At 39.7% G+C, this 13,335-nt stretch overlaps 1 protein-coding gene across 3 annotated transcripts in view; it reads right to left on the bottom strand.

Annotated features, from left to right (window-relative positions):
* Positions 1 to 13,335, bottom strand: part of KIF5A (kinesin family member 5A) — a 250,881-nt gene that overhangs the window by 139,868 nt on the left and 97,678 nt on the right. For all 3 annotated transcript variants that reach the window (XM_082246229.1, XM_082246231.1, XM_082246230.1), the window contains exons 4-5: positions 11,188 to 11,292; positions 6,889 to 6,937 (exon numbers count right to left, since the gene is read on the bottom strand). In XM_082246229.1, coding sequence (XP_082102355.1) covers positions 6,889 to 6,937; positions 11,188 to 11,292 — 154 coding nt within the window. The remainder of the gene's footprint in view (positions 1 to 6,888; positions 6,938 to 11,187; positions 11,293 to 13,335) is intronic.

Below are 13,335 nucleotides of genomic sequence, written 5' to 3'. Positions count from 1 at the left end.
TCAGTAAATTATTTGCAAAGAATACCTGTGGATAGGATGAGAGCACTGACGCATGCCTTGAACAGGTCATGTGAAAGGTTCTCTCCTCCTCCTGGCACAATTGTTTCCCCTCTTTACTGAAATAAATTGGTCTTTGCTTGCTTCAGAATCCCAAAGCAAATCAACCAAAGACTACCTTTATGAAGCAGACATTTTTATAAATGTGCTAGAGGAGCTTTATATGGATCAGCAGCAGTGGGGCCACTATCATAGAAAAATACCATATATCCTATTTGCAAATACCATTTATGTATATATTTAAAAAAAAATAGAAAATCCCTTTAACAGCAAATCTTAACAGCCTGAAGCAGGTGACGCGTTATTATCTGTAATAAAAGCTCTAATTTCATCAGTGTAACATTTCAGAGATTAGCAGATTTCAGTTAATGTATAATAAGCTAATTGCTCATTTACATAGACTTTACCATGTCACATAATAAATATCAGCGCCATGATTATGCAGTTAGGTCATTTGCTGGCAGCTGTGTACCAGCCTATAAACATATTTATGATCTGACTGATACACAGTGCTGGAGAATAGATCCAGACAAGCAACAACCTGCTGCAATAGGATCCAACGTTCTAAACCACTTTAAGACTGGAAGGATTCGTCCCCTTCCTGACCAGGCCCTATTTTGCGATTCGGCACTGCGTTACTTTAATGGACAATTGCGCGGACGTGCAAGCTGTACCCAAATACAACTGATGTCCTTTTTTCCCACAAATAGAGCTTTCTTTTGGTGGCATTTGATTACCTGTGCGATTTCTATTTTTTGCGCTATAAACAAAAAAAGCGACAATTTTGGAAAAAATTTTTTTTAACATTTTAGGCCAACTTGTTTTCTTTTACATATTTTTGGTGAAAAAAATCGCAATAAGCGTATTTTGATTGGTTTGCGCAAAAGTTTACTAACTTTATGTCATTTTTATTGTTTTTTTTTTTTTACTAGTAATGGCGGCAATCTGCGATTTTTTGCTGGACTGCAAAATTGTGGTGGACAGATCGGACCCCTAACTGACATTTTTGTCACTTTTGGTGTTACAGTAATCAATGCTTAAACTATGCACTGTTACTGTAATAATGCCATTGGCAGGGAAGGGGTTAACTCTGTGGGTGATCAAGCAGTTAAATGTGAGCCTAGGGCAGTGATTCTAACTATGGGGGGGCGTGGCTTCTGAAATGACCATAACGACATGTGATCCTATATAGTAGGATCACATGGGCTCTATGATCATGCCAGGGAGAAGAACGGTCAGCAGGTGTTTACAGCAGCTGACCGTTCTTCTCTCTCAGCGGGGAACGATTGCGGGTGTCAGGCGAAACAGAAGAAACACCAGGGAAGATGTCAGCCGTCTCAGTGGTGTGCGGGCTCCGCTGAGACAGCTTCATTCTAGGTAAGTAATTCATAATGAGCTAGCATGCGATGCATACTAGCTCATTATGCCTTTGTCTTACAGGTTTTTTCCCACCAGGGTTTACAACCTCCTTAACCCCCTTAGCGGTATCCCCGAGCGTGACTCGGGGTGGATTTTTCATGCTACTATCAGTATCCCCGAGTCACGCTCGGGGTGGATGTGCAGAGCCTGCAGCGGGGTTCCTTACCTTCTGCTGGCGATCCAGCGATGATCTCCCATTGCTGTGATCGCCGCCGAGATCCCCGCCACTCGTCCGTCGGTCTGATGACTTCCTGGTTCCGTTTCCTGCAGCAGCAATGCTGCATGGGAGCGGAACTGGGAGGGAAATTCAAAAGTTGCACCAACAAAAACACATAAAAAGGAGGTGATACAATGTAATCTGAGAGGATTACACTGTATCACTTTGGTAAAAGACACAGTGCCCTTTCAGTGCCCCTTGCCATTGTCATTTGTGACAAATAAAATCGTTTGAAAATGGCATCAAAAAAGCGCTGTCCAATATATGCGCTTTTGGATCAGCTGAGCGACTGCGGCAGCGACACGGAGCTGCTCGCAGAACAGAGCGACAGTGAGTCGTGGGGAGATTTGCCATCTGACTCTGACACCGACACTGATCCAGAAAGTGACAATGCCGATGATCCCGCACCTGACCTAAGCGATGTGCGCACTTGGTGCCCTCTAAACAGCGATGCGGACCAGGCAGCGCCCCCAAGATTCCGATTCACTGGATCTCCTAGGATGAAGGTTGATGTGGAGAGTGAGAAACCCTCTGGCGTACCTGAAATTTTTTCTTACTGAGGAGGTAATTCTAAAAATCATCACAGAAACCAACCGCTACCATGAGCAGCAATCCGCTACACTGCGTGCCAGATTTTCCAGATCCAGAAAATGGGAACCGGTCAGTAAAGAGGACATCTGGGAGTTTCTGGGACTCATCATCCTTCAGGGGGTGGTGGGAAAACCGCTTCAGAAATGGTATTGGACCACCAATAAGATGCTGGCCACTCCATTTTTTGGCACAGTGATGTCCGAATATAATTTTTCACTCATAATGAAGAATTTACACTTCGCCAACAACGAAGAGTTTGATGAGGCCACGCATCCTGCGCCCAAACTCAAAAAAATCTGGGAGGTGTGCCAAATGATTGTCACCAACTTCCAGCGGACCTATGTGCCAGAAAGGGATGTCAGTGTGGACGAAAGTCTGATGGCCTACAAGGGACGCCTGAGCTGGATGCAATTTATTGCATCCAAAAGAGCGCGGTTTGGCATCAAATTTTATATGCTCTGTGAATCATCCACCGGATATATCTGGAATGCTATCATTTACACCGGGAAAGGTACCAAGTTCAATCCCAGGTACAGCGGCTATGGGATGGCCACATCCTCTGTCCTTTCACTGCTGGACCCATTGGATATTGCGTGACAACGGACAATTTTTACACCTCTCCGGAACTTCTTTGAGGTTTTGCGTGACATGCCATCAATGTTTAGCAGGAAAAAACTAAAAAAAGGAGAGATGGTTGCCTTTCAAAAGGGTAAAATGATGGCAATGCGGTGGCAAGACAAAAAGGATGTGTGTCTCATGAGCACCCTGCACAGCACCTCCACTGCCATGGTTCGCACAAAAAACGGAACAGATGTGCTGAAGCCGCATGTCGTGATCGACTATAATCACACAATGGGAGGTGTCGCCCGAGCCGATCAGGCAATGACATTTTACCCGGCGATGCGGAAGCAACAGAAAAAGTATTACAAAAATTTTTTTCAGGCATCTCCTTGACCAATGCCTTTGGAACGCCTATATCCTTTATAAAGCAAACACTAGCATACCTCTTGTTCATTCTGACTTTATCTGGAAGGTGGCTGAGCAGATTTTTGTCAACCACCCGATGCCATCAGTATCTGCTAACAGACCCGGACGACGCGCTGTTGAAGTTGGCAATCCAGAACGCCTGACAGGCCGTCATTTTGTAGACTTTGTACCGCCAACTGCAAGAAAGTAGCGCCTACCAGGATGTGCGTCGTTTGCTGTTCCAAGAAGGATGGCAATGGAAAAAAAGTCAGAAAGGAAACAAGGTACTATTGTCCTGATTGCAATGTCAGACTTTGTCTAGTTCCATGCTTCAAACTGTTTCACACTCAGGATGTGTATTGAATTTCTTTGTTTGACAAATTTCATTATTTTTCATTGCATTATTGAATAAAATTATATTATTGATTCAATTATAATTCATGTGTTTGTGTTTCAAATTTATCACATCTGGGATGTCTACTAGAGTCTTGTTTTGGTAAGTTTTAAGTAAGTATTTACTAAGAATTGTAGGCCTTCAATACATAACGCCAAATTTCCATGCAAAAAATTGTACCGCTTTTGGTACATAATTCCTGACATAATCATACCGCTAGGGAGTTTAAGTCACCTTAAAGTGTTACTAAACCCAGGACTCTGCATTCACTATATCTGGTCTCCCACAGTACACAGAACATGGAAATGCAATTATTTTAGTAAATATAAACTGCTAAATACCTTTTCTCATCAGCAGTATATAGCAGCCTTGTGAATTCTTTGAGTGGTTGAAGCTTGTAGGAGGAGTTTTCAATCCCCCGCAATTGTCCTATCAAGATGCAGGACCCCTGACCCTCTGTCTGAACAGTACTGATTGGCCTTGTGCTAATCACATTCACTCTCCCAAGAAAAAAAAACTCTCTAGCAATACACACCAAACTAAGCATGTGCAGCCTGTCCCCTGGTTCTGTAAATATCAGGATTTTTATTGGAATCAGTGGAAGAAGGAGAGGATCAGAGGAGACAGGATCAAACAGCCTTTTTACACAATGCAGAGGATTAACCCCCTTAGGTTCCACAGTGAGTATAACAAGCATGCTTTACTGCATATACACACACTGATTTTACTGTTGTAGGTTTAGTAACACTTTACCTGGAGTGATCCACAAAAACACACCCCTGTACAGGATATTTAGGATGGCAGAAGAAATGTATTTCTTGAACCCTGTGCTGTGTAGCCTACTGTCTGTTTGCCAAAAAGCATCACAAATAACATTTAGACTTTTAAGGCAGAGATAAACCTCTTTAGTGGCTGTGAGAAACTTAGTAGTACTGGTATGTTTTACATCAACCATTATAAGCATGGGAGGCAGCAAGGTATGCATCCCAGCATCACAAGCAGTTGTGTTCCAGGATCACCAAAATACAGACAGAAAAGGAAGTGGGCTTGTCATGCTAAAGCAATGTCTAGATGAAAACTGAAGCATACAGCAGGTAGGCTGTACTCTCTCTATGCTTTTTAATTCTTCATTTTAAAATTTGGTAAGAGAATATTGCTTTAATATGTAAATGAAATGAATGAAAAATCCAAGAACTCATTACAATGGAGGGATCAGTGGAGGGAGGGAATGGATAATTTTTTAATATTTGTAGAGGTTACAGCTGTATAATGTAGTTTACTGGTCTGTAACATTTCCCCAAACTCCTTTTCCACCCACCTCCCTGCTTTAAACTTGTCAATCTATTGCCCCTACAATCATAAGGAAACATATGAAAGCATAGGAAAAACTTGGGGTGTCTCAGGGGGGTTACAAGCCAGAACTGACAGTTGCAGGGCCAAATTGCTAAACAGAGTTCATCTGGACCAGACACAGACAGCCTGCGGGTGATTCAGCTGATTTCCTATTGGTTTGGATGAACATCACCACAGATTTAACAGCAGTGAAGTGATGCGTGTGCACATGACCTCCAAAGGCTACAGTAAACTGTATGTGCCTCAATCTTAATAAAAAATATAGTTTACTATGTAATGTATGCTTTGGCATCCAAATATTTGCTGGCAAAGCCATTGCATGCCTAAAACATGTTAATAGTGCATAACATGTAGAAATAAAATAAAATCAAAGTGCGTGGTTTTATTAAAGGAGTTTACAAAACAAAACGTATTTGTGAAAAACTTCAGTGAGCCATACAGAGAGGTGTATTATACTGCTTATGTGTACAAGGGAGGTTCAAGACTTTATATGCTGGCATATGAAACTGAAGTTCCAATATTAAATAGCTGTACATTTGCTACCCTTTTTCCTATGACAGCATAGTGTACACATTTTTATTTTACATGTAGTTTTGCATGTTATTGCAGTCATGTTAATGTTGTTTTTGTTGGAAAACCTTTGAAAAGACCAATCTGAGAACAGAAGGCACAAAAACCGAGTTATTTGAATGTTTGACAATACACATTAATTATAAGTGTACATACAATCAGTTATATAGGTTCACAGATTACCATTGCTACGTGCACAGATATAAGGGCCCACAATGCAAGAATACCATAATAATTAATACCTGCTCTTGTTCATTTGCATTAGTAAATCCCACCCAGTATGTTTTTCCTTTTTTCCCTTTCGGCTAATAGAAAATCCATCCTTGTCCAACTCACATCAAAAGATCCTAAAATGTTGTCCTATTCTGCAATATTCCTGTGTCCTATTTCCTGTTTAATTGTCAGAAAGCAGACAGGCAGATCAAAAGATGTCTATGTGTGCTCATAGCCTTAGGCTGACAAGAGACGGAAAGGGAAATGTGTTTCATAAAAGCAAAAAGCACTGATATCATCCGTAATCCTTCCCCAATGTGTTATACTTCTCATCCTTAAAGGAGAAGTAAGGCCAAAGCTCTTTTGGCCATATTTGTCTTGTGAGTCACAGGAGCGCACTTAGTTCTGCACTCCTATGACTCGGATTCAACCAACAATGGCCTGAAGCCCGTTGTCAGCTGATGACTGATGTCACTGGACCGCTCTAGGTTTTACGATCAGCTGACGTCACAGAGCTGCTCCAGACTCTGCAGGGCTCCCAATAATAATGCTGACCACAAAGATGCCTGTCCACAATGCTGAGAGACTAAGTCAGACGCTTTCTTCGCCTCCCCAGCCCAGCACTTCAGTGAGCGCTGGAGAGGCAGAGCAGAGAGCTGGTGGCTGACAAATGAGATTAAAAGGCCACAGATAATATTAGTACAAAAACCTTTAACAGTTTAGCAACATTCCGGTAATTTGTTTTCTCTTTTTTTTCTTAGGTGTCTTTTTATATATGTTTTCACACAAGATTTACGCAGTTTTCACCCAGAATTCCAACAATTTCAAATTAAATCCAATTAGAAAAGTTTGTGAAACTTGGGTGAAAGCTATTTTGATTTTATGTGGAAACAATTATAAATAGACCCCTAAATTTGAAGGCCAATTCCGAGAATAAGCCCCCAAAATGACCCATACCCCTTACCCATAAAACGTTTCATATATTCTTTTGTACCATATCCTCTTATTGATTAGCGCCATCATTGTAGCGACTCTTACTGTACTGCCAGCCTGCAACCTAAGGACTTTTTATGTGTGCTTGCAAACTTTCCAGGTATGAATCACTTACCATCTAGCAAATCTCTAATTTTATCCAGGTAGATCTCAAAATAAGAAACCTGAAAAAACAAGACAATTAAAAAAAATGTAATTACTTGGTCTGATAGTCTCAAAAACATCCCATTAAAACTCTTTATATCGTATAAAGCATAACTTCACTTTTGTTAAGAAAAAAACATTCCCCTCTGGGTGATCTATGTACATTGCAAGGATTTTAACAAACTATGTTGCAGATTCCTACTTTTGTTATTCTGAGGAAATCACTGTTTGTTCCTCTGTGCCCCTGTGGTGAGTGGACCTAATGAGAGTGGTTTCATAATTATCAGTCAGCTGCAGCAGCTGGAGGCTCTAATGAGGAAAGCTGCTGGGCCTGCTTGGGGGTATCTCACCAAAAATGACATTTTTGTTGCAGAGGATGCCTGAAATCTGACTTTCATCTTAGTGCAGACTTCTGGGAAAAACAGTGAGCCAATCACACAAGCAGGAAATTATGTTTCTGGGGGGCATTCTGTACACATTCTGTTTACAGAACACCTCTAGGTAGCCATAAAGCATTGCATTTTCAGAAAATTACAAGGGCTGCAGATTGAAAAGGAAAAGTAATTTTTTAATAACATTCAATCACAATATGACTTGTGTTGCATCTGTAGACACTATATTATTTTGTCTTTATTTTTTATTTTTTCCCCCCACAAAAGTGGAGTTACCCTTTACCTCAAAAATTACTTAGGTCAAGGCAACCAGTAAAATAAAGGAAGTAATCAGTAAACTACTAATGCTAAACCGAAAATACAACAATTTATCAGACTCTACTACCTTGAAAAGTGTGCCATGCAGTATGAAATCTGTGAGTTTGTTATACTTACACTAATATAAGGACCAGCATAGTGAGCATGAGGTTGTTACTTCCAGAACATGTAACCAATAAAGTTTATCTGTACAGTTATTAATGTAAACCAACAGGCTCTGCTTACCACATTACAATTTGAGTGTACAATAAGTAAAGTTTAGAACTGTACAGAAATTGGTGGGCTGATATATGATACAATGTGTTTAATAGACAGCTATCATTTGATCGACTTCTGTCGAAGGGACAGGTTGGAAAACTTTGCTCCAGCGACTGCAGCCACTGATTAGTGTATTCTGACAGCAGATGGTCCTGCTGTCAGAATACAATGTTTAGGGAAGCCATTCCTCTATCCACCTCAGTTGGAGAAAAAAAACAAACAGCGTATGGCCAGCTTTATTGTACTGTAACAAAAGAATAATTTTTCTTACATATTAATTTAAGGTACAGTAGAGTATTCGTAGAGTATGCTAAAGACAACAACATCATCAGTAGTAACCAGCACGGGTTTACAAATGGGCGATCTTGTCAAACCAATCTCTTAGCATTCTACGAGGAAGTGAGCTGTGAGCTAGATAGGGGGAGACCAGTGGATGTGGTGTACTTGGATTTCGCTAAGGCGTTTGATACAGTTCCCCACAAGCGCTTAATTTATAAAATAAGGTCTGCAGGTATCGACAGCAGGGTTTGCTCTTGGATACGGAATTGGCTAAAAGGCCGTGTCCAAAGGGTAGTAATAAACAGCGCATACTCAGACTGGTCTGAGGTAGTAAGCGGGGTGCCCCAGGGCTCAGTCCTGGGACCAACCTTGTTCAATTTATTCATAAACAGCATTGAGGAAGGGATCAGTAGTTCGTTATCAGTTTTTGCAGATGACACAAAATTGGCCAGGGCAATAACTGCACAGCATGAAGCAGATATCCTACAGAATGACCTGGACAAAATTACGGAGTGGGCAACGACATGGCAAATGAGGTTTAATGTGGAGAAGTGTAAGGTTTTGCACTTGGGGACCAAAAACATAAAAACACAATACACGTTAGGAGGGGAACCCTTGGGGGAATCAAAAATGGAGAAAGATCTGGGAGTCTTAGTTGATGATAGATTAGGCAACAGCATGCAATGCCAAGCGGCAGCTTCCAAAGCCAACAGAATATTAGCATGCATAAAGAAAGGGATGTATTCCAGAGATAAGACTATAATCCTTCCACTTTATAAAACTCTGGTCCGACCGCATCTGGAGTATTCTGTCCAGTTCTGGTCGCCAGTCCTCAGGAGGGATGTGTTGGAGCTGGAGAAAGTCCAGAGAAGGGCAACTAAACTGATTAGGGGGTTGGAGGACCTTACCTATGAAGAGCGGCTGCAATCGCTCGATTTATTTTCCCTGGAGAAAAGACGTCTGAGAGGGGACATGATAGCAATTTATAAATATCTTAATGGGGATTTCAGCTTAGAAGAAAAGCTGTTCATTCGAAGGAATTGCATGAGAACTCGAGGACATACAATGCGATTAGAGGAGAAGCGTTTTAACCTCAGGCAACGTGGGGGGTTCTTTACTGTTAGGGCTACAAGATTGTGGAATTGTCTACCACAAGAGGTGGTTTCTGCGGGTAGTATGGTGACTTTCAAAAGACTCTTAGACTTACATCTCAAGGATCAGGAGATTGAGGGCTATGTTAGATGATTACAGTCACACACACCTACACAGGTTGAACTGGATGGACTATTGTCTTTATTCAACCTCACCTACTATGTAACTATGTAACTATGTAACTATGTACAGTATTTGTATTTTTGTGCTGATCAATCTAAGCTTGGTGTACTGTGCAACAAGAATGTAACATGTATAGCCAGATTTACTCTCAGTTTTTGCAATACATAAGTCCTGCTTGCTTTGTGAAAGAACTACCCAGTAGGTACATAAACAGCAATCGGAACCTGGCAGAGGTGCTAACACTTCTGAATTTTTCCAAAATTAACAAAAAAGGTTAAAAAACAAGGCAGACATTGCATTTTATTGTAAAATTTTCCAATTGTATTGGAATTTAATGTATGTTTATGTACATTTGTGTACTAACATTAATACACGCTCCAATATTTACCTCTTCCAATATCCTACTAATGCAGTGATGGCGAACCTTGGCATCCCAGATGTTTTGGAACTACATTTCCCATGATGCTCATGCACTCTGGAGTGAAGTTGCGCATCATGGGAAATGTAGTTCCAAAACATCTGGGGTGCCAAGGTTCGCCATCACTGTACTAATGCATGCTAACACACAAACTGCATTTACATGTATTGGATCACCTCTTATAAAATAAAATGTTTTATTTTCCTTACTTGACCAGAATTTTTTGACAATATCCTTGTGGGGGTCCCTGTCTTAAATTGAAGTGCCCCTAACTAAATGTAATGTTTGCAGCTAGGCTGTAGCCAGTCTAAGCTTCGTTTATGATATCTATGTTTGTTGGGTTTCTACTAAGCTCAGGACAGTGATTACTTCTGTCTGCTGCTGTTGAGTTGTCCCTAGTAGTTAGTGTAAGAAGCAATATTGTATTGAATTATGAGTTTTTGCCTGTCTTGGCCAATCACTGAAGGTCTTTTTCCAGTGATGTGGGCTGAGAGAAATATTTGGAGAAACCTTCTAGATGGGTAAGAATGAAGAAGGGTTTTCTTCTCTTGGAGGCCTAAACCTGGGCCTAAGAAATCTAAAGCGGCTTGTGCCAGAAGTCTAAAAAGTCTAAGAGAGATGTCCTGTGGCATAAGGCTGAAGAATCTAAATGATCTAAACTGACCCATGGCAGAAAATTAGGAAACAGGAAGAAAGCTGCACATCTGAAGCATCTTCAGGAGAGTCTGCTGTGCAGAGCTATGTCCAGGACAACTTGGAGGAAGCTGCTGTTGGTTGGACATTGCATGAAGATGAAGGTACCTATTCACTGTCATAGTGAATAAAAGAATAATTTCTATTGGGAGGCACATTTGCAGAATCTAGAGCCATTGAAAGACTGCTACTAGATAAACTAGAACCACCATCAACGTTGCTTTTTACAAAAGACTGCCCTTAAAGGGCTTCTGTAAGTGGAAGGCTTAAGATAATTTTAATGTATTTGGTTATCCGGTTCCCCTATCCTCTCTCCACATGTAAATTGAGCAAATCAAGAAAGAGAAGCCTGCTTGAAGTCCCTGGTGAGTTAAAGTGTTCTTGGGTGCAGCTACAGGGTGCGTGACCATTAGGGAGACAGGAGAGCATGTTAAATTCAAGCAGCCTCTTTAGGGGTGACTACTGACTACTAAATGTAAATAGGCTTATATGAGATGAATGTATTTCTATTGATGATCAAAAAAATGTGTGGTCAAACTATACAGCAAAATTATGGCTCTTTGTCTCTGCCGGCCCTAGGCTGAATAAAGTGCATGAAAAAGAATATGCAATCCCATAATGCAAACTTGCACCTTACCTTGATATGGAATTCCAGATTTTCGTCCATGGAGTAGATGTGATTGAAGATATCTCTGGCAATTCTTGGTATTATTCCCATCATCTGGGGATCATGAAGCTTACCCTGAGGAAAAGTTAATTCAGGTTTGAAGAAGAACTTAATGTTTTTTCAATTCCAATATTTTTATTGGGAAAATTTAAAGGTTACAGGCATTATAATTCCAAACAGGTAAAAAAAAGCAATAATCAAACATAAATGGCCATTGTGAAAGTTCGAAAATCTTAAAGGCACATAAAGAGGTATTGCTAAAGTTCCAGGAAAGCTTACAGACTTAGGGTATTTCCTGAAAGATAGGGGATTCAGGGCTCCCAAATCTTTTCAAATTGAGGTAATTTATTATTGAGTATAGCTGAGATTTTCTCATTGACCATAATCCAGGAGAGTTTGGTCCTAATCATGTCAAATAATAATAAAGATAGTGGGAGATTTCCATGACTTAGCTATCGCAATCCGAGCTGCCAATAGCACAAAATAGATCAGCCTTCTCACATACTGTGGAGCCTCTAAGATGGGTCCGCCCAATAGAGCCTGTTTTGGATTCTTTTTAAGATTAGTGCCTGTCAAATAAGTACAGGAAATTATATACACAAATTCCCACCAGGTATGTAGAAAGGAGTTCTCCTGACCACATCCTCTATAACAGGGTGGTGAGGCTCCCGGGATATAAGAGGCCAGCCTCGTTAGAAAACTTACTGTCTTTTTTAAACAGCACATATTAAAGTAATATAAAATATATGCAGCTATGTCACAAAGCCTTACTTACCCTGGAAAACTGGCAACAAGTGCCTGCATGCTGGCTCTGATTCAGTATACAGCGTCTGTACACCTCAAAGCCAGGCTACTCAATAATGCACAGCTTTCATGGTAGTTACACAAGTCCCCTCACATGTGCTACTACTGGCCCATTACTTTAAGGTGATGGGGTGGGAACATAGCTAGATACTATACAGGTAAAGCATAAACAAACAGCCCAAGTTTGGGATGCCTAGGAACTCTACAGAGGAATGGAGTCTGCAGGCAGTTGAAAGTGCATACTATCCAAGGTGGATAACATCTTTAAACTTTTTTTACCCTATTTGTTGACTTTAAAGTAATTTTTGATTTAGCAATTATATTTATATATGCACATTACTGTATTACTCTCACTATAATATATATTCAGCACTGCAGATTCTTCATTTTTTGACTATTTGTATTCCACTGCAATCTTCCTTGATTTACAACAACCTCAGGGAGCCCACTAAGGATAAGTGCACTAATATGGTATTTTACATATTCATTAAGTAAACTTCTAAACAAGAAGTGTCTTGCTCTTTACCTAATAGTTCACTTGCTACTTTGCTTATTGAAAAGAGAGTAATATTTATGAATTTATAGCTAAAACTAATTATTCTTCTTCAGCATGGTCATATAGTCAATCTTTTTTTTTTTTTTTTTTTTTTTTTTTATAATTTTTACATTTATTGTTTTTTTCAATACATTACATATTAATTACATAAAATCCACCAAACATACATCAAAACCTACAAACAATACTCTCAAAAGCATATAGCAGTACTCTCCTGGCCTCCCCCTCCCACCCTCACCCCCCCCTAAAAAAGAAAAAAAAAAAAAAAAAAAAAAACCCCCAAAAAAAAAAAAGTGAGTTAATGAAAAAAATTACTACTTCTATGATCCTCACATCTTGAGGAAGTTACCTTGCATCGTGAAAAGAAGAAAAAGAAAGAAAAAAAAAAAAAAAAAAAAAAAAAAAACCCCAAAAAAAAAGGTGAATTAATGAAAAATTTACTACTTCTATGATCCTCGCATCTTGAGGAAATTACCTTGCATCGTGAGAAAAAAAAAAAAAAAAAAAAAAAAAAAAAAAAAAGAAAAAAAAAAAAAAAAAAAAAAAAAAAAAAACCCCAATCGTGTTACAATTCCTTCCATTGTATTCCTCCTGCATATATATATATACTGGAGTTATTAAATTATTGTGCTCTGTGAGAGAAAAAAAAAAAAAAAAAAAAAAAAAAAAAAAAAAAAAAAAAGGAGAAAAGGAAAAAAAAAGGGGGGGTAATCCCCCCCCTGCACCATCTTAAGTGACATAATTATTATGTGCCACAT

The sequence above is a fragment of the Pelophylax lessonae genome, assembly GCF_965119305.1.
Source record: "Pelophylax lessonae genome assembly, chromosome: 2".
Classification (NCBI taxonomy): Eukaryota; Metazoa; Chordata; class Amphibia; order Anura; family Ranidae; genus Pelophylax; species Pelophylax lessonae.
This window is presented reverse-complemented; position numbering and strand designations above follow the sequence as displayed.